Below are 22,715 nucleotides of genomic sequence, written 5' to 3'. Positions count from 1 at the left end.
TGTCACGACGCTGCAGTAGGACTTGGATCTCTTTAGTCATCCAAGGTTTTCTATTGGAGTACACCTTGATCTGCTTGTCTACAGTGACACTGTCCATGCAGAAGTTAATGTAGGGGAGCTCAGATGTAGTGTGCTCCGCCAGGTCCTGGTGTTCAAGCACAATCCAAATGGTGCACTGAAAGCAGTCCTGCAGCTGATGTAGTGCACCCTCTGGCCAATATTTTACAGTCTTTTTGGCTGGGGGGACTGTCTCTCTGATGGGGATGTATGCAGGAACAGGAAATGTGATCTGACAGACCTTGATGTGGTAACGGGATTGGTCTGTTGCTATAGGCTTTGTCCAGTGTATTTGCCCCCCTAGTGGGACATTTAATATGCTCATCACATTTGGGAAGTACAGTTTTTAAATCAGCATGATTAAAATCCCTAGCCCTGCAGCCTTGTTCCTTTGTTTTCGCTTCCTCCTGAGCTTGCAGCCGAGAATTGTAATCCACGGAGATCCCGAAGACCTGGATATGTCCTGCGGAATGTTATGAATGCGGTGGAAATCTGACGAAATTGTCCTTTCACAGCGTGGTCCCAAGTTTAAAAGATCCTGACAACTGTACGTCCTCTTCGCCCAACATACGGTAGTGTTTCCGACCAGAAACACACACATTCAAACACACGTACACACCGAGAGTGGAGAGCTGCAAGCCGCTGCGACTGTGAGCGCTGGCATATAATTTGAGTTACCTTGCGTTTTCAAGGCAGCAGATGAACTTTCATTTGCAAGTTGGACCAGCTTGAAATTTCTCACAGAGTAATGTAACAGGCCCAGAGTTCACAGCAAACATGGTGACGCTGCATTTAGTTGTTATGCTTCAAAGAAGTGGAACAAACTGCCAGCAGAGCTGACGTCAGCATCCAATGTGAACATTTTAAAATCAAAGTTAAAGGAACTCTTTTTCTTTATTGCGTATGATTGAGAGGGATATTTTTGGTCAGGTTGTTGTTGATGTAATATGTTTGTTGATGATATTAAATGTTTTAACTGATGATTTTAAAAGTTTTACTGTTGATTTGAAATGTTTTTGCTGCTGATTTTAATGTTCTTATTGATTTTTAAGATGTTGAATGTTTTCTGTTGCATTTTTTGAGCATGTAAAGCACATTGAGTTGCCTTGTGTATGAAATGCGCTATACAAATACATTTGCCTTGCCGTGCCAATGTTCTAACTTTATTATTTGAGGCCGACTGACGACTGCTCTGTGTTAAACCAGCATCCATGTATAGTACCTGTCCGCTGTATGTGGTTGGGTTGTACAGCCCATTGGACACAGCTGGACAGTTGGACTGTTCACTGAAGCCTAGTTGGACGTGCAATGGAGAAACAGTGTGGGAGTCAGCAGGGCACAGCTGGACCACAGTTGGCTGCAAGTAAAGAACATGTGATAACTCAATAATGCTGAATGTTTACATGTTTTAAATACGTTATTATAGATATGCAGAGTTTCACTAGGGATCCGAACACTAAAGAAACCTACATCTCTCAGTGAGTAGGTCTCGTTGGATCCTTGACTGTGGCCTTGGCTTGGCAGGTAGAGTGCAGGCAGCGAGGTGTTATAGGAGTGAAGGGAGGGCAGTTTATGACGATCAATGGATGCAGACGAGTGAGGCCGCAGGGCACTGGCAGCAGACAGGGGGGGCCTCATACTGCGACCTAAGCTATTAGACTTGCTCTCTCTTCGCTGGTACTCGATGGGTGACTGTAAGGCTGAAAAGTGAAGAGGAAAATAGAACATTTCAAAAAGAAAATATCCTCATGCAGTCATGTCTTTGGATAAGCTGTGTTTTTCTGACTCCTTTCCTTTATATGGATTCCAATCCAGTGTCCTCTGCAATGTCTCTTTGTTCCATAATGTCTCAAGGGTTGAGTTTTTCCCTCTTGATTGTTTTGTGTGTGTTTTTATTGGTAAATGTATTGTCTTGTTATTTGTATTTTAAGTTCACTTCATTGCATCTTAGTATATTTTCATATTCCCCATTGAGGCAGAACTGCTAAGCACTACAGCGGATTGGTGAATCAATGTGCGCTCGGACTGTATACAAGTATTTGTTTGTTTGTTTATTTATTTCGTTCCAGACATTTTTAAACAAATATTTCTTTCTCCTCCACAGTGATTAAAAAAAACAGAAAAACATGAATGAAAAAGAGCAGAAAGAAGTATGAACTTAGAACATCTGCCCCCTCCTTAAAAAATTACAGCTACACTTCTGTTGCATATTTCTTCATACTCTCTCGTACATTCTTTTTGAACATATTAAGTTATTTTGATGATTTCATGTCGTTATTTAGATTTTAGATTGTCTCACAGTTTTGTCACTGTTCTCAATTAAGAGTTATATATATATATATATATATATATATATATATATGTTATATATATATATATATATTTTCTTTGTTGAAGATTTTTAAATGAGCTTTGGTCATGGTTTTTAAGATATTGTATTCTACCAAAATATGACATTTTGCTGTATGAATATTGGGTTTGTATGTTCTCTGTATCCACTACCACCAATAATTCTCAGTGCTCGTTTCTGTAAAAGAAAAATTGGAAAATGTGCTCCCAATGAAGGATTACCACCTAGCATGGCTGCTGATAAAGGCTCAATATGGGAAAAGTCTCTTTAACATTAACTATGCTTTTAATAGTGTGTAAAATATAAAGACTTCACTTAGAGCTGGGACTTCAACAAGTTAATTTATAGGAAAAATAACACTAAAAAAAGAACGCGCTGCTAGACACTTTCTTTTTTTTTGCACTCCAAACAGCGCTGAACCTTTCTCATTTCACAAATTCCTGCTATACCCATAATGCTGATGCACAGACTACAATATAAGACAGGAGACTCCAAGGAGAAGTCGTTGCTGTGCTTCGTGGGCGTTCATTTTAGTTTATAATAAAACCGGATGGAAGACAAAAGCCAAGTTGTGTGCAAATTGTGCAAGAAAAGAGTATGCCGATCACCAGAGCTCCTGTATCCTCCACTACCACCTTAATGCTAAACATATAGCAGCTAGCACAGACAGCGGTCCTAGTCCGAGCATCTGTTCAAGTCTGTTAAAAACAATAAATGGCTTTTTAAAGCCACTTTGTTATAAATCAATCTTTTGATCTGCCACAATAATGTAATTAATTTAAAACAAAACACCTCAAGTTGAGGGCTTTTTTCAGCAATTTTTAGGTGAGATTAAAAGAGATTAATTAGAACAATAAATTACAGAGCATAATTAATTAATTGTTCCTTTTTTTAATCTCTTGACAGCGCTAACTTCCTTATCAGTTCTCACAACCTTTCATTTTGACTCACAATAGGCTACACATTTGTATGGTCTATAGTTTTGAGATATAATCAGAGCTCAGCTGAGACTTTTACCGTTAAGGAAATTGCGTTGGCTTTCCAAAATCTGTACAACATCGTTGACCCAAGCCTGGCCGATCTCTGGGGACGACGCCTGCAGCTGGAAGCGCACCACGCTCCCATCGGGGTTACGTGACGTCAGTACAAAGCGTGAATCGTCGCCATCAACACTAGGCTCCACCCCCAGACAGCTCACCTAGATACACATCATAGTTCATTATCAGAGTTTGGTATATGGGCTGAGATTTGTGCCACTAGAAACTGAATTTGAAAGTAACAACTTGAAATTTAATTTAGTGTTTTGAAACTGAATTAGTAACTTGAAATTGCAATCTTAGAACATTCCAAAAATTCTCTATATTTCTGCTATTCATATTCAAATTCACTGCACGCAAATCAATTTCACGACCACACAGATAGACACTTCTGGTCTTAATAAAGTTATTTATAAGTTTAGTATAATAGTAGCTATTGGTAGCTATTATGGCACGGCACAATCATTTATGATAGTTTTTGTTGGCATAAATAGAAGTTCCATGAATCAGATTGCTCAACCCCGCGGAACGGAAGTGTCTATCAGTGTAGTGCAATTGAATTGCTTGCAGTGAATCTGAATTTGAGAAGCAGAAATATATAGAATTTTTGGAATGTTTTTTTCAACCGCAAAAAATACAATTTTAAGTTACTAATTCAGTTTTAAAACACTAAATTAAATGTCAAGTTGTTATTTTCAAATTCAATACCAACTATTCAAATTCAGTTTGTAGTGGCTCAAATCTCAGCCCATACCGGTGTATCCAACATTTATAACTGGGTGACACTGACACATCCTGTGCGGGCCATCAGAGCTCACCTTAATACTGTTTTTGAAGGTGTAACCAGGAAGTGAGAAGCCTTTCTTTCTGTCAATTGGCTCACTGAAAATGACCAGCTGCTCAAACAGAAAGACACGTCTCTCCTTGGCTCGAGACAGGAAGCTACTGTCCTGCTCAGTAATAGTGAAGGTGTCCTGTTGAAGCAGTTTACCCTGGGCTGTGATCTTTCCCTGGTTTCACAGTGAATACAAAGATGGTTGTTGCAGGATGCATGGTTGGGTGCATATAAAAGTCAGAATATCAAACAGAAAAGTATAGCATGTACCTCAAAGCCTTGTAGTCGGCCCACATTCATCATGTCATTGCATCTTTTTGGCACGAAGCACATCACTTCTACTGCTTTCTGTTTGGTGGTCAAAGGTGAGGCAGTCAGTTTGTGTACAGAACAGAGAATCACAGTTTCAACATGACACCCAACTGTACACACACACCTCCAGCTCCTCCGTGTCCATTCCAGCTTTGGTGTAATACTTTAGGAAGTCCTGAAATAAACACAGCTTGGTCACCAGAGCATTCCAGGTTTAGAGCCTTCACTACAGAGAGGACATCTGGTGGAGTATTTAAAGGGGCTTAGACCATCTTTTATTTCAGCCCTAAAGGGTAGAAACTATGACAGTCTTCTTCCAAAATGTAATTTACTGGATTCTTTAAAGACTTTTACCTGAAATTGCCTAAATCCTATAATGGGAATGGAGGCTTAATATGTAATTGACTTCATCCTTTTTGACTAAAGGTAACCTGCAAAGTACACGTCATTATAATGAGCGTGTGTGAGAATAGTTTATTACTACATGGCAGGCCCTTCCTGTCGGCATAGTTTGTGTAGTGCACAGATGTTGGGGTCCAACGGTAAAGCTTTGCTCTGCCTTTCACCTTGAGCAGTAGCTGGTACTTCATGATCCTCTGCACAGGTTTGATTAGCAGGTCGTTAAGCTGCAGCCTGTGTCCCAGCTGCTGCCGAAGCTCCTGACCAAAGAAACAGATGGAACAGCAGTCAACACCACTTACCCAGCATGAAACACCAACACCAACCCTCTGTAATGATAAACCACAGGGGTGATGTTCTTCATCCTGGGGGTATTTCAGAGAGCGGGTTATGTTCAAACTCTGAGTATGTTTGAGCTCAAATAAGGGAAACTCTGAGTATTTCGCCAGTGACATTGTCTTTGAACTGAACGTGCTCATTGGTTGGGTTTGTCCAACCCTGGATTTTCACTGAATGCGTAACTGCATCACAATTGCTGCGAAACAGCAACGGAGCTGATAGGTTTCCATTAAAATCAATGTGTCAATTTCCACCACATGCAAATCTGCTCCAGCACAGCACCGTCACTGCTGAGTCATGCTGCTGCCCTCTGCAGCAAATACACAGCACTTCTATTTTTACTGGACGCTGGAGCTGTGCTGCAGCAAGTTAACAAAAAAAGCCAGTGCAGGACAGGAAGTAGTACATAGACACAGAATAACATATCTGGATTATTTTCAAAATAAAATACTACAGGTTCAAGGGGGAAAACACCAACCTTCCAGGGCGTCCAATGGGACCATATATTCAAACTCAGGGGAATGAAAACCTGTCCGCTGATACCACATTTTTGAAAAAATTAACACTTTTTTTTTCTGCAATAAAATTGTGCGTTTCGGTTCTAGTGACACAATTCGGACTTTACTCAAAAACCAAGCACATATTTGGACTCGCAGGGACCATACCTTTCCGTTGATACCATGGTTGGCCGGATTCGAGCACTTTTAAAATCATATTTCACATATAAATATTGTATTTATCCATGGTTGAATCACACATGTATCGCGAGATTACACGTGAATTAGCGGCATCTCCTGAATTGGCAGAATCTTTAACAAAATCTGTGACACTTGAAAACATTTATTAACATTGTTTCAGTGAAAATAATTGTTTATGGATTTTATGAAGGTGAACTAAATACAAAGACGTATCAAGTCCAGCTGTATTTACCTATGCTAAGGCTCTGACTATATCTGTCATCTGTATTTATCTTTGTGAGTTTGAAGCCTGGCAAATAAATCACATTTTACATGGCGTTGATTGGTAACTAGAGTTCCTGTTAGAACAGGCCTGAGTACGATAGGGTTGCCAACCATCCTATAAAATCTTGTATCGTTGTATATTTGAACAAAAAAGTATTCGTCCTATATTAAACTGATATAGGAATCACTTTGTCTTATATTTCTGTGAAAATCAAAAATAGACACAGGAAAAAAATCTGTGTTTTAAAGGGAATGAAAATATTATTTATGGACATCTAATTGCACCCCTTTACTGCTGTGTCACCAAAGAGGTGACCACACATGAGTGTATCACTGCACTATCCACCTCATCTCATTGGTCGATGCACTTCTTTTAGACCAACTGAATAACTACAAAAAAGGCTTAAAAATGACAGAGCCAAGTAGGGAAAAGAAAGGCCTTTGGTTTGCTCTTTAAATGATGGTATCTCCATCAATATTTGCCCTAATGGAATTTCTGAAAGCTTAGACGTATATGATGTCATGACTGTAATATAACCCACACATGTGATGGAAGCCGCTTTGTTTGGACAGCTTCAGAGACAAAGCAGAGGAAAATACACAGCCGAGTGAAGAAGAGCAAATAACAGCAGATTTTGATAAAAAATGGAGAATAAATAAACTGAGTTTTCAAACTGTACAGATAATAGATTAAATACCTACTATAGGTCTACTGTATATTTCTATTACAGCAGAAGTTCTCAAGTCTGGGTCACAGCCTACTGCACTTTTGGAGTTGTTTTTTTTGTCATAACTTCAGGAAAAGTGTTGATTGTTATAATTGTGACATTTTCTCTGCTGCCCTGCTGTGATATTCTGTAATTTCTCAGCTAAAAACTGTTCCACAATTTAATTTAGTGGTATTGAGGCTGATTATTTGAAGGTAAGTTGGAATCACTGTATTACCAGTGTCAGTGTTTGTCAAAGATAACCTTATTTTTGAGATTTATACTTTCTGATTGACACTAAGGCAAAAAAAAAAAAACATTGGATAACAAATGTCAGCGTTCAGTTTAGAATAAAGAAATTAATTAAACGGGTCAAAAGAAAAAGATAATTTTTAAATGTGAGGACATTACTAATTCAAGAGTGAGAAAATTGGATGAAAAGATGAAGTGTTTGCTAACCTATTGCTTGTTGCATCTACTGGCTTTATCAGGAAGGCATTTCCTATTGAGATGCTAACATCCTAAACAGTTATCATGTTGGTTAGACAGTTAGAATCCCAAAAACTCCCCTAAACATAATACTATTAAGTCACGTTTTAGCCCAACTAAACAGCAATTATAGTCTATAATAGGCCTGATTGTTTGATTTTAATTTTATGAAGTGTCCTGAGCTCTAACCGTATTAAATAAAAAAAACCTTTCTCTGCGATCAAACCAAATTTTTTTTGCAAAAACTAAGATTCTAGCAGCACCACGTGTTCAAACACCTGTAATGTGTTACTCACCTCAAAGTAAGTCTCAATGTACTCTGAAACAATGTGTTCAGACTTGGGCTTATTTTGACAGTACACAACATACATGTGCAGACGCCGCTCCTGTAAACAAGCCAAAACAAACAAATGAGTCACACAGAATAAGACCTTAAACATGTGCCTTGCGTTGTTAAAAATGCACCACCAAAAGTAAAGCATTTGCGAAGCCATGTGAGTAAAACCATGTGTAGTGTTTTGGTTTGTGATGAAAGAACGCAGAGCAATAATGATGTGCCTTTGAAGCTCACTCTGTCTGGTTGCCTTTATGCTTCTGTGAGTAACTGGCACAGGAGTGCAGATGTGACGGACCACGGCGTCCATGCAGAGCTCTGTGATGACGAGCACGAGGCCATGTATAATTTACCTAGGTTACCTTCAGTGTAACCAGAGACTTTTAAAGCCCGTGGATATAAGACTGTACCTAGCAACGGGCTGCGTGGCTCTGTAACCTGGAAAACAACAAGCTGCTCCGCCTAAATGTGGATATCAAGGCTGTGACTGCAAAAAAAGGAGGTGATGTTTACAGCTGGAAACCACAAATCAGCATTCTGTATATCACTGTGGTAACACGTTGACATACATTTACTGTTTACATGATGCTTGTATATAAGAAAGCCTGCATGATGCATATACTGTATGTGACACAAATAGTGTTAAATGCACATCCAGCTTTCTGCTTTTCATTACCTTTGTGTTACCAGTATGCTTGTTTTCACAGTCTAATAACTGTGCTGAGGTTTATTTACAAGTTCTTTATACTCCCAGTGGGCAAAGCCTTAATAAACCATTAAAAGAGCAAGAATTAAAGATAAATGAACAGCACAAAAGTGAGATGTTTTACTCCTTTTTCTTTAAACAAAAGGCAAAGCCAATATATGGCTCCCAGTGTAAGCCCTGTGACCCATTCCCTCAAGCTGTTCTATTAAAGGAACAATAAATGCTTCATTTTTTTTTTTCTCAGTGTTAAGTGATAGAAAATGTCTATTCATACGGTTGCCGTACAAACAACCCCCGGTGCTATTGGTACGGTTACCGAAGTACACGTACGTAGCGTCTTGGGGTTAGTGTTGGGTTTAGGGTTAGGTTATAACCCAATATTGCAACAATTTTTAGGGTTAGAGTTAGGTTTAGGGTAAGGTTTAGTCTTAGTCACGTGACCTAAACTGGCCAAATAGGGTAGCTGCGTATGGATAGAATGTCGATATATTGATACGACAACCGTACGGATAGCCACTGCTTAAGTAATATGGGGCCCCAATTGTAAAATTGTGCATGCTAGAATCAACAGCAACTTTTGCAACATTTAACAACAAACCACATTTAAAAAACATATGTGATATATATATATGTATATATTTTTTTTTTTACGTTAACTTTTGACCAGATTTACAGCAATACTTGTGAAATTTGTGATGTTTTTTTTCTTGTGAAAATATGCCAATGCTAAATGTAAATATTAATGCAAAATGTTAAATGTTAATCAAAATGTTAGATATAAATGTCACAGGTGAAACTAAATACTTAACGAGCTTTTATGTTGGTGCTTTTGGTGAATTTGCACATTAGCTAACTATTTAGTTTCACCCATGACTTTTGGATATAACATTTACATTTAACATTTACATTTACATATACATTTACATTTACATTTAACATTTAAATTTAACATTTAGATTTAATATTCAGATTTAACATTGACATCACAAATGTTGCTGTAAATCTGGTGAAAAGTAACATAAAAAAATGTAATTTGTTGCTAAATGTTGCAAGAAGTTGTTTATTTTAGCATATGCAACTTTACCATCGGTGCCCCATAAAGTAAAGCTGTTGGGTGCATGTGTTGCATTGTTATCAAACTTGGTGGTGTGTGTGTGTGTGTGTGTGTGTGTGTGTGTGTGTGTGTGTGTGTGTGTGTGTGTGTGTGTGTGTGTGTGTGTGTGTGTGTGTGTGTGTGTGTGTGTGTGTGTGTGTGTGTGTGTGTGTGTGTGTGTGTGTGTGTGTGTACTGTTGTAAAAACATGGTCTGTATAGAGATGTATCAGTCACAAAGAAGAGGCAGCAGAGACGCTGGCAGCTGAGCGAGATTAAAGAAGTTCAGCGAAGGATAAACAGGAGCTCCATGTGTTTTCTTAGCACTCTTTTTTTTTTTTTTAAGTTTCTTTTTAAATATTGGAAGGAAGCAGAATCACTGGCCTCCTCGTGTGTGTGTGTGCATGCCTGCATGCATGTACACCTAAGATTTGACCTATTTATGGAGCCCATTCCTCACCGTCAGAGGTAAAAGTAACGGATTACAAGTACTAACCCGTTACTGTAATTGAGTAAATTATTACTATTTTGTTTAAAAATGATCAACGGACATTGTAAAACTACAAAAAATGACCAGACACCAATAAAATGCATCACATCATAGCCGACCAATCAAATTAAACGTTTCCAAAACGGCATTGAATGCTGGTAATTTTCTTAGTTTTAGAGTTCATAAATTTAGCTGTACTTCAGAATTAGAATCAAATATACTTTATTTATCCCAGGGGGAAATTACTTGTGTTACAGAGGCTCAAGAAATATTACAAATAAAAAGAATAAACACTAATGAAAAAAAGAAGGAAAGAAAAATGTAATTAAGAAAAATTAATTAAGAAAAATTAATTAAATAAGTGCACACATTGCAGTAGAACAAAATAACATAAGATAAATAGCAATACAAATGTACAAATAAAATACAGATACATACAAAACACAAAGCTGTATATATCTGTACATTTCTATATTCGAGCCTGAGAATTTGTTTTATTTTGAATTGAATTCATTGCTGTTATTTTATTTATAAAAAAAAAAAAAATTAACAACTGTACATTTTGACAAACCTGTTATTTTATACAGATGCCTTTGTGGATAATAAATTACAAGTGCTGGTCATATAATTAGAATATCATGAAAAAGTTGATTTATTTCAGTAATTCCTTTCAAAAAGTGAAACTTGTATATAATATTCATTCATTACACACAGGCTGATATATTTCAAATGTTTATTTATTTTAATTTTGATCATTATAACAACTAATGAAAATCCCAAAATGAGTAATACAAAAAAAAGATTTCTAGAATTGTTGGTCAACTGAAAAGTATGAACATAAAAAGTGTGAACATGTACAGCACTCAATACTTAGTTGGGGCTCCTATTGCCTGAATTACTGCAGCAATGCGGCGTGGCATGGAGTTGATCAGTCTGTGGTACCGCTCAGGTGTTATGAGAGCCCAGGTTGCTCTGATAGTGGCCCTCAGCTCTTCTGCATTGTTGGGTCTGGCGTCTCGCATCTTCCTCTTCACAATACCTCTTAGAGTTTCTATAGGGTTAAGGTCAGGCGAGTTTGCTGGCCAATCAAGAACAGGAATATCATGGTCCTTAAACCAGGGTCTGGTAGCTTTGGCACTGTGTGCAGGTGCCAAGTCTTGGTGGAAAATGAAATCTGCATCTCCATAAAGTTGGTCAGCAGCAGGAAGCATGAAGTGCTCTAAAACTTCCTGGTAGATGGCTGCGTTGACCTTGGACCTAAGGAAACACAGTGGACCAATACCAGCACATGACATGGCACCCCAAACCATCACTGACTGCGGAAACTTTACACTCGACCTGAAGCAACGTGGATTCTGTGCCTCTCTTCTCTTCCTCCAGACTCTGGGACCTTGATTTCCAAAGGACATGCAACATTTGCTTTAATCAGAGAACATAACTTTGGACCACTCAGCAGCAGTCCAGCCCTTTTTGTCTTCAGCCCAGGTGAGACGCTTCTGACGCTGTCTCTTGTTTAAGAGTGGCTTGACACAAGGAATGCAACAGCTGAAACCCATGTCATGCATACGTCTGTGCGTGGTGGTTCTTGAAGCACTGACTCCAGCTGCAGTCCACTCTTTGTGAATCTCCCCCACATTTTTTAATGGGTTTTGTTCTACAATCCTCTCCAGGGCGTGGTTATCCCTATTGCTTGTACACTTTTTTGTACCACATCTTTTCCTTCCCTTCGCCTCTATTAATGTGCTTGGACACAGAGCTCTGTGAACAGTCAGCCTCTTTAGCGATTACCTTTTGAGTCTTGCCTTCCTTGTACAAGGTGTTAATAGTCGTCTTTTGGACAACTGTCAGGTCAGCAGTCTTCCCCATGATTGTGTGTCCTACAGAACTAGACTGAGAGACTATTTAAAGGCCTTTGCAGGTGCACCAGGTGTCTTCAATATTGAACCGCTCCACAGTATTCTAATTTTCTGAGATACTCAATTCGGGGGTTTCATTAGTTGTCAGTTATAATCATCAACATTAAAAGAAATAAACACTTGAAATATGTCAGTCTATGTGAAATGAATGTATACATTATACAAGTTTCACTTTTTGAATGGAATAACTGAAATAAATCAAGTTTTTTATGATATTTTAACTATATGATCAGCACCTGTAAGTTTGGTCTCTTCCTTTTTAAGTTTATACATGAGATGTTTACTGTATGCAAGGGAACCTTGGCAAGATTTAAAGTAACAAGTCATTTTTACTTTGTGTACTATTTAAATTAGCTACTTTATGCCTGTACAGTACTTGAGTATTTTATGTATGACTTACTTGTACTTGAGTACAATTTCGATCAAGTAACAGTACTTCTACTTGAGTATGATATATCGGCACTCTTTACACCTCTGCTCACTACTACTCACATGTTTGATGAAGAGCTGAGCCAGTCTCTCGGGCTCTGCCAAACACTTCTCCAGCTCTCCCAGGAAGTAGCTACAGACAGAAAAGCCACGGACAAGTCAGCACAGTCAGTGTTTTACTCTGAATGACTGGAAGCCGACTCTCTTGATGGTAATTCTCCATTTCTGGTGAGTGACTCACTCTTTATGCCAGTCAAATATTTGGTGTATATTCCCAAAAACAATCTTGTCCTTTCCCTTCATGTCCTCCGGCACGCCTTTGGAGAGCATTGTAGCCATGTAGCCCTGCAAGAGAATTACAGATCTGATGACATGAACAAAAAAAAGCTCTTAACAGGAAAAAAAAAACACACACACACACACAAAAACATTGCATACCACCTGTTTTTGTTTTGGCTTATTAAGTTTTGGGGCCTATACTACGAAGCTAGATAATTATATCCTAGATTTATCTCCGTTAGCAGGCTTCACCTAACCAAACATTCTTCATCAGACAGAAGCTGTCCTACAAATCTCGATTACAACTTGCTCAGTTAAGCGAGTTGATTTCAGCCTGGCTCAGTTTCACTTTCACTTTTACCTTGTCTGCAGCTCTAATGCTGCGTTCATACATCTCAGCCTACATCATAAAGTGGGCAATGTTCATAGTTTATATTAACTTACAGGACTGAGGCTCTGCTTTACCACAGAGTACATGAATGAATGAATGAATGAATTAATTATTCAATTTATCGGCCCGAAAGTGTCTGACACACGCAGGTTTTATCAGCTGACTAATGTAGGTCAGTCCATCAAATAAAAATCTATATGTTTCCGATAGGATGCCATGGGTAAATGAAAGGATTGCATCAATGTCTAAATATTCTCTCTTCTGACAGCGTCACATCAGATCCACACAATGACGTGTTTACAGAATGATCCTCTTTGTTTTGGGCAGGTTGTTTTCTAGGATGATTGGTCAGGAGGCGGGACTTTAGTACTCGCTCAAATCCGAGCCAGAGCAAAACCAGGTTAGTCGTTCAGCCTAAGTTACCATGGTGATTTAGCCCCATAAGACATTATCCGGCTTCATAGTATAGCACACACCGATTAAATCCCAGACGTTAGCACGATAAGAGGAAATCTAGCTTCATAGTACAGACCCTTTGATACTAAGAATTCCTGAGCAAATATCTCCAGTTATTTAAAGCACCAGGAGACAAACAGCTGTCTAACATACCGTAATAGCCTACTTTTAAGAAGAAAACAAGATAACTCATAAAATCTGCTTAGAGGTTTGAGAAGGAAAGATGAAAGTAGAGCAAAGTGTGGATGGAATAAAGTAAAGGAGCTGCAATGATTGGGATTTAAAGCTCATTCCTGACTGTCTGGATGACTAAGTTTCCTCTCTGCTCTTAAGCGTGTCTGTAGCTCAGCCAAAATGTGAGGTTTACCTCCACGATGAGCCCAAGGTCTGACACGTAGTGATTCTCAGTCTCAATAAGCTCCTTCAGAACATACCTGTAAAGATGTAAAGGGGGACACAAGTGTAAAAGTTGGAGAAAAATAGGCATAGAGTGTGAAAGAGTCTTTATAGGAAAGAGCGGAACAGGTTCTTTGCATGGTCAATAAAAATAATTATTTCTGCTAGCCTGCAGAGTTCCTTTCAGTAAGCCCACAGCAGGTCAGCTGAGCATGCAAAGTGTTTTCCATTGGTTTTTAGCTGCTCTGGAGTATTAATGTAATGTGATTTGCCCCCATTGACACGACAAAGACTTTAGAAATGATCTCATGATCCGAGCATGTACGGTACCAAGCGATAGTGGCTGTTAAACAGCATTGGAAGCTCAGCAAAGCCTAAAAATGTTGATGGAAATATGAGCTGAACAGAGAATAGAGATTCCAAACATGCTGCTGACATAATCCAATCAAAAGGAAACATTAGAAACACTATAAAGTCGTTGCTAATGTAGTTTCATATTATCCCTTGCTTTTTATTATAACAGAGTGGTTTTAATCTAACTTTTTATATACTTGCTTATTCCTGAAGGCATGCTATATTACAGACAAGTCCAGTGAAGCTAATTAATGTGTTTAAACTGGAGCAGGAAACCAGAGTATCTGGAATAAATCCATCAGAGTTCTTAGGAAGAACATTTAAAACAGGCCAAGAAGCCACAAACCTCTAGCAAAACACACTGCCATTTATAACCTCCCGTACGGGCCACTGTAGTTTTGGGAGTGGTGGCCTAGTGGTTAAGGACGCTGGGCTTGTAATCGGAGGGTTGCCGGTTCAAGCCTCACCGGGGCCGTCACTGTGGGATGTTGAGCAAGTCCCTTAACCCCGAACTGCTCCCCAGGCGCCGCAAAATGGCTGCCGACTGCTCCTCAGGGATGGGTTAAGTGCAGAAGACAAATTCCAATAATGTACTAACATTACATGGCCAATTAAAGGCGAAAGCCCGATTTAATCTTTAATCTGATTAATCTTAATCTTAATCTTAAAAAAAAACAACTGTATTCAAACTACATTCCATCTTAAGTTCCAATCAGGTATTTTCTGAGAAACACTAAACAAACAGCAGCACTTGTTTTTTTTTTTTTTACTGTTTTATTGCAGTGACCTGCCTTCGAGGCCTGTTGAATAAAACTCATTTGTCATTTTGTCACGGTAAACAAAGCACCGGTAATCACGTTAACTAAGTCTCATTTATTTTTCAGTGTCCTGAGGAGACATGATGGTGTCACTCTGAAACAAATGCACACAAGAAAAGTGGTAGAGCTGACGGGAATTAATGTCCCTGAATTAAAATGAGTGATGATTCACTTTGAATAAATGATCAGTACCACAATTTCCTGTCAGGTTTGAAATATAAAAACATACTATGTTGAAAGAATTCAGTTACGATTGAGCAAATTATGCATAAGTTTGATATCAGTAGCTGGGTTTCCATTACAGATTTTCGCAAAATAAAAGTGACTCGTAACTCTCGTAAAATCTGATCCTGCGAAATTTTTGCCTCAGGAAGATGGATGCTCCAAACCTCCTTATAATACTCTGTATTCCTTTGTTGTTTGCTGTCTAATGTGGCAGTAATTATTTTAAAGTATAATGCTAAGAAATGTCCCGATCTCTTCTATCTACACGTACCGCGTCATGTTTTCTCGGAGAGAAGTGGTCATGTGACTAGGTACCTCACGTCATGTGACCAGGTACGTCACGTTCTGTGTATTTGCAGAAAAAGTGTTTCCATAGCGCTTGTGCAACACATTTCAAAATCAAAACGCCTGAAAAACCTCCTCATGAAAGCATAAAAACGTTTTTGCATTGAGTGTGTTCAAAATTCAGGTGCTTCCATTACCAGTTTTTATTGCGCAATTTAGATATTGTGCATTTACAAGGGTAATGGCAACCCATCTACTAATATCAACCAATACTAAAGCTCTACTTCTTCTCAAATCGAGGATACATACTCAATTTTGGTTTACAAGTGCGAGCACACTTTACTGGTGAAGAAAAAGTGTCACTAGTACTACTAGTAATATCGGAGTTCAACTGGATGCGCAAATTCACAAAATCACGCAAAATGTAATCACGTGTAATCACGTGATATAGTGAGTTGTAGTTTCTATGAAGAGAACCAAAGAAATAAAAAATACATTAGGAACAGTTTGTTTTGTCCTTCGAGAGGAGCAGAAAGAAATCGACTCAGTTCTGTCCTGTAGATCTTTCGCTTTTGAGGAGAATATTGTAATTCAACCATTTATAACTGCAATATTTATATGTGAAATATATTCCAACTGCAATAATGATGTGAATTATGATCCACTGCCACCCTGTCCAGGGTGTAGCCCCGCCTAGCATTTGAAGAGAGCTTGCAGATAGGCACTAGCAGACCCCCGCAAAACCTAAAAAGGAGAAAGCTGGTCCAAAAATGGATGGACAAATACGAACACTGAGTATTTTATTTTGAAAATAAACCAGATGTTTTATTTGTGTTTGTGCATGACGAAGTGAAAGTTATGTGTAATTTATTTGAAATTGGATGGACACATAGTTTTGATATATTTTAAACTAAAATAATCATAGTGATGATTAGTGTGGCTTTAAGTACACAAACGTCTGCTACATTTTAGTACACTTTGCACGTTTCTTTTTCATCAGGAAGTCCTCGCCTCTAATTGACCGAAGACTTGTGCAGTTTCAACATTATAGTGCCTCCATTAACTTTTGCATCAAAGCAAACTATTGATCATTTAGTGACAGGTATTTGCAACTTGAAAATACATGAACTTTGCAAAGCCACATAGGCTTTATAGTATGTTTAAAGCATGTCTTTTTCAGATTTTTAATGCCAACGTTCAGAATGTTATGATGTTAAAGTGTTAATAATTTAATAATATTACCATTTAAGTAATAGTATTCAGATAAACACCAATGATATACAGTAGTTGACATAATTGATATGATTTAATGTAATATTAGTTATTGTTTTTTATGTACATTTTTAAATATTAAGGGGTGTTTGCTTTAATGGCACTGGTGTTTCAAATGTTTTAAACAGGGTGAAATACATACATGCTTTTCTCTAAGGCAATCTTCCTCTCCTCCTCTGTGTCGGCAACAGCTGACCATTGGCTGGAGGTGTCGTCCATCAAGACGGACCCGATATCATCAGCCAAAACATTAGTGGACAGAGTGTCCTGGAGGACCGTACACACACACACACACGCACACACACACACACACACACACACACACACACACACACACACACACACACACACACACACACACACACACACACACACACACACACACACACACACACACACACAAGGAAACTGTTTATCAAAGTTCTAATGCCAGTAATTTGAAAATGTGCTGTGGAGAAGGTAAACAAAGATCAGAGAAGAAATGGTAATCATTCAGGTTGCCAAGGTGACCAGTAACCACAGAGAGAGAGACACACGAGGAAAAGAGATGAAGGGATAGAAAGATGGCTGTCAGATAGGTGCTGTTAATGATCCATGTGTCACACACTCGTGGAGGATAAATACAAAGAGCCAGAGGGCCGACGGGCTGCATGGTTGGAAACAAAGTTGTCACAAAACTGCTCCGAAGGTTCTTCACGCTACTGCTTTAACCGAAGATCAACGTGACTGCGTCCAACTGGCCATCAGTGCAGCACCTTTTATATTTTCTTCTGACATAGTAAAGTGAACATTATTCAAATGTCAACACTTTTTATGGGATTTGTACCGCTACTATAACAATATCACTTACAGCACGTCCTCCTCACCCCGCCTTAGAGGATACAGGATAAACCCAAGGTTAATCTGATCTAATCGACTGTGTCCATGTGTTACAAACATGACCTCCTTTTCATGCTTTTTCCTGGAATTGATATCATTTCCTGTGTGAGTTTGGCTGCAGAAATAGAGTCATTGTGCACACTTTTCAGTGCTCCCAAGCTTTAAAATTATGACTAACTCATTGGATTCATGTTCCATGTCTGGTCATGACTCTTACATTTGTATTTTTCTCTCACACGATACAAAAAAACACCTGTTGACTGCAGTGAGTCAGTGCACAGTGTGTTTGTTTTGCCCCTTACTTCTCTTTACAGTCGTGTTTCTCAGGTTAGACATATTTCTTTACTTTCTGTTCGCTTGTCCCGGCCAAGCAGAACCACCTCATCTTAAACATATACACAAGTGTGCGTTGCCCCAAGACATACACCAAATCACTCAGACTCTCATGGCAGGCTGTAGTTGGAAGGAGAAATAAATACATGGACGTATAACGGACATAAATAAACACATTACCAGAGGTGAAAGTAACTGATTACAAGTACTCACGTTACTGTAATTGAGTTGTTTTTATGGGTACTTGTACTTTTTTTGAGTGCATTTCTAAATCAGTCATTTTACTTTTACTTAACTAAAGCCCAAAACCACTTTTTTTCTGCTGAATATAAATGTGTTTGGGTATTAAGTTGATTGATCCTGGTCCAACTCTCAAAATTTTAGTCTAAGTATTACAATTTGGCATATTTTGTTGTAAAATGTCTAAATGTCTGCCCTCTATGGGTTAAAACCATGATATTACAAATGATTTTTGCTATTGGCTGAGAACAAGATCATGTGACGTTTTGGAACCATCTTGCCAGTGTCGTTTAGAGAGAGAGTTACCATATCTCTGTTCACACACCAATAGGTGGTTTATGTCGCCTCACAATAGTTCCCAGAAGTGAGCAGTTAACTATTGCAGCGCAAAAGAGCGAGAGAGTTTGTGATGCGCTTTTGAACAGACATTCGTTTAAATAATGCACATGTGCATTTTTTTCAAAAAGTGGAGAGGGCGTTACTTTTTTAAACGTTGGGAAAATCCTCCTCTATACCTTTAACATTGAAGATAAAATTAAAAAAAACTATTTATGGGACTACATAAACATACTGTATATTGTATCTACACATACATATGACGGTGTACTGTATAAATATTGTAAATCAATGCAGTTATTGACGACAAATAATCGAAAATCCCAGTTATGTCACTCGGAATCAATGGATGCGGTCAAGCATTTCGAACTTCTGTCGTAACTCTCTCTCTAAATGGCACTGCATCTTGCATCACAAACAAGCACTTTTAGCCCCGCCCCTTTCATAAAAACTAGCACCTGTGGACTCTACGATCTGTGGTGAGTGGGTTGTAATGAGAGAAGAGTGAATAGAGGTTTATTGAGTAATGGGTAGCTGGTTAACATCGCATAGATTGTTCATTGGAGATTTTATATTATAGACTGGGCGTGTCTTAACTGCTCCAGGAGCCCCACCCATAATCAAGGCATTTTTTTGAATTCCCCTCCTAATGGCAGGTCAGAAGAAAGCAGGGGTTTAGTTACTTTTGAAGTACATTTTAAAAGAAGTAAAGTAATTCATTTTATTTCTACACCCAAACTTTACTGAGTAAATTATGATTTTTTTGTTTTAAAATGATTAACGGACATTGTGAAACAACAAAAAAATAAATGACCAGACAACAATCAAATGTATCACATCATAGCCGACCAACCAGATTAAACGTAATGCACTGCGCTCAAATAACATTGAATGGAGGTTATTTTCTCAGTTCATAAACCGTGGCAAGATTTATTAGCAACAATAAAATGTGGGGGGTGAAAGTAACTAGTTACCTTTACTTTGAGTACTATTTAATTTAACTACTTTTTACTTGCACTTGAGTACAATTTCAACCAAGTTACAGTACTTCTACTAAAGTAGAATATATCAGTACTCTTTACACCTCTGCACATGTGAAAGTGTTTCCGTTGTTCAGGTTAACTTGTTCAGCTAATGACTCCATGATCAACCAGTTGACATCTATACGAGCGTTGAACTGTCCATCACACAGACATTAAAGTGTCACATAAAGGGACAGTTGAGGAGGAGAAAAAGAGCCTTTTTCTCCCCCAGCTCATCCTCATCCTGCCCTGCTAGTAGTGCTCCAGCCTGGCTGACAGCTCTCCCTGCTCTCTGATCATTTCCAGATGTGCTGTGCATGGCAAAACCCGCAGGAAAAAAAAAAAAATCTCCTTCTCCTGCTTCCCTCCACCGTACGAAAACACTGTCAACAGTTTTGGTATGAGCTGAGCTGGTTTCTTTTATACATGAAAAAAATACTTCAATACTTCAGAGAGAGGAATGACACATGGGGATCCAGAAGTGGGGAAATGTGTGGATAAAATTCATATTTACATATCAACTGGACATTTCTGTAACTTTATTTACAAAGCTTTTTTATGGTTAAAAACAACCAGATAGATAGATAGATAGATAGATAGATAGATAGATAGATAGATAGATAGATAGATAGATAGATAGATAGATAGATAGATAGATTGGAAAACACAACTTCCTTACTGAAACAGTGAAATGGACATTCCTCTGAAAGACTCAACTGTTATTCACTATAAGTTGACACCATCAAGTGATAAAAACAAAGGCTGCACAGAGATCTAGAGATATCTAGAGAATAAACAGCCTTCATATAAAAGCTCAATGATTTGCCAACAAAGGTGGTAGATGAATGACACCTCGGCTTAGAGATGAGTGACCTAAATAATTGAATCTTCCGACATCTGATTGTTTTTACCAAGCTGGGCTCTCGTTCTCCAAACCAAGAGTGGCAGTAAAAACAGCAAAGCACTGATCCGATCTTCCTCCTCTAATTGCATTTATGCCTTTTGGTTTGTGACTAAAATAAGGATTTATGTGGCTCCATAAAATGTTGATTTGCGATCAGCAGACGGACCACACAGGTTAAAGACCTGAGAAACCACGTACAATTTTGGTCAACTGTCGACCGTCTCTGCTCTGATGAATAAATGAACGATTTAAAGTGCTTCTTTGTTAAAAGCACCTGCTGCTGGGGAAACACGCTTTAGATATAAGGAAAGCCGGAGGACTTTACATTCATGTCAAACTTCCATCACACTTGTTTTTCGTTGAAATCCATAAAAAATAAAACACTAATGTACAGGGTTAGGGTCAATTATAATTGTAATCACGTAATTGATAATTCATTACAATTATGGCGTAATTATAGTTGAAATTGTAATTGAAAATGTATGTTGCTGTTGTAATTGTAATTGAGTTCAGATAATTGACTTTTGCCATGAAAATTCTATAAAAATTGTAAATTATGATTTAAGGCTAAACTGGGGAACCATGTCACAGTTCTATGTACAGTTCTACACATATGTAGTTAACAAATATTAAGATATGTTTCATATCAAGCCTTACCATATTTTACCATTTCAAAAAAAAAAAAATTTAATCGAGGGTTATACTAACAAAAAATGCTGAGACGTCTACACCAAAAATATCAAAACCTTTATTTTCATTGATTAGGAAGCCTAACTAGGTAACCAATAGATAGGAAATAAATTACTCAGTAGTAAGAGCAGTGCATGCAGTCAGCAGCTGAATGGGAAGTGTAGAAACGGTTTTATGTCAGCAATCAGGTTTTTATGAAAAGTACTTGTTGGATCATCAACGGGAAAAACGTTTTTGGGGGTACCTTAAACTCTGTCATGTTCTGTTGGTTAAGTTCAGTTATTCTGTGTCTTTGTTTATTTTGAGTCTCGTCTGGTGTTAACTCTTGTCTGTGTTTCAGGGATTCCTGCTTGTGGCTCCACCCCTCAGTGATGTCTGTGTGAGTGCTTGGTGATTGAGTAGCTCCCTCATGTTTGCACCCAGGTGTGGCCCATTCCTAATCAGGCCTCCTCCACTATTTAAATGTGTGCTTGGTCACAGTGTGGTGGCTGGTTCGTTGTGTGTAATGTCAGGTTCGCTGTTGTCTCCCTCCACGTGTGCTGTCATTCCTGTTCTTGCTCCCCTGTTTTTTGGATTTTGAGTTTAGATTTTGGGATTTTTGCTTTTGAATTAAAACATGGATTGGTTCCGCGAACGAAATGCCTCTGTCCTGCCTCCATCTCTTCGTGCATTTAGGTCCACACCCACAGCAGACCGTGACAAACTCGCAAACAATCTAGAATTTCTTCATCAGCACTAGTATTGGAAACACCGGCGATAAGGACTGAGTGTGAAATATTAATACCAGATTGTGCAACAAGATCCATGATTAACTTTTTTTTTCAAAATTTTTGGACCAAAAAAAATTATTCACACAGCAAGGCTCCTGGCTGGCTCGCCAAATGTAACGCACTAGGGGCTCAGGAACTGACTAGAAAAAAAAAAAAGTGTAAACAGAAATAAGTCCAGATATTTATTTTTAGTGTATTTTTACAGCTGATTTAGGACCCGCTATCATAAGACATGCTAACAGAAAGGTTCACTTTTATTAGGTTATGTATTTCTAGGCTCAGTAATTGTGATCAATTGTAATAGAACGTGATTGTAATTGACTTTCAGAGGATAAAAAGTAATTGCAATTTAAATGAAATTGACTTTCAGATGATGCAAAATAATTGTAATTTAATGCAAATCTGAAAACATCCTGGTCGCTATAATCGTAATTGAATTGTAATTGAACATGGATATTTGAAAATTTAATTGTAACTGAAAACTGTAATTGACCCTGCTAATGTAACATGTATTGCTGGCCTGGTCCTCACTGGGAATACTGGTGTAGCCTGTTTTAAAGCTGTTTTGATTTGTTCTTTAAATGTCAAAATAATCAGAAATTACAGCCTAAA

The 22,715-nt window shown here is 38.2% G+C and overlaps 1 protein-coding gene across 3 annotated transcripts in view; it reads right to left on the bottom strand.

Moving 5' to 3' along the window:
- The window catches only part of arhgef25a (Rho guanine nucleotide exchange factor (GEF) 25a), a 76,073-nt gene that overhangs the window by 6,000 nt on the left and 47,358 nt on the right, over positions 1-22,715 (bottom strand). For all 3 annotated transcript variants that reach the window (XM_028452557.1, XM_028452558.1, XM_028452559.1), the window contains 12 exons: positions 17,072-17,196; positions 13,947-14,013; positions 12,695-12,798; positions 12,517-12,586; positions 7,784-7,873; positions 5,158-5,250; positions 4,716-4,766; positions 4,550-4,627; positions 4,263-4,454; positions 3,425-3,605; positions 1,528-1,757; positions 1,280-1,414 (listed from right to left, as the gene is read on the bottom strand). In XM_028452557.1, the coding sequence (XP_028308358.1) occupies positions 1,280-1,414; positions 1,528-1,757; positions 3,425-3,605; positions 4,263-4,454; positions 4,550-4,627; positions 4,716-4,766; positions 5,158-5,250; positions 7,784-7,873; positions 12,517-12,586; positions 12,695-12,798; positions 13,947-14,013; positions 17,072-17,196 (1,416 nt within the window). The remainder of the gene's footprint in view (positions 1-1,279; positions 1,415-1,527; positions 1,758-3,424; positions 3,606-4,262; positions 4,455-4,549; positions 4,628-4,715; positions 4,767-5,157; positions 5,251-7,783; positions 7,874-12,516; positions 12,587-12,694; positions 12,799-13,946; positions 14,014-17,071; positions 17,197-22,715) is intronic.

This window comes from Gouania willdenowi, chromosome 7 (genome assembly GCF_900634775.1).
Source record: "Gouania willdenowi chromosome 7, fGouWil2.1, whole genome shotgun sequence".
Lineage (NCBI taxonomy): Eukaryota > Metazoa > Chordata > Actinopteri > Blenniiformes > Gobiesocidae > Gouania > Gouania willdenowi.
The sequence above is the reverse complement of the archived record's forward strand: the minus strand, read 5'-3'. Positions and strand labels throughout refer to the sequence as shown.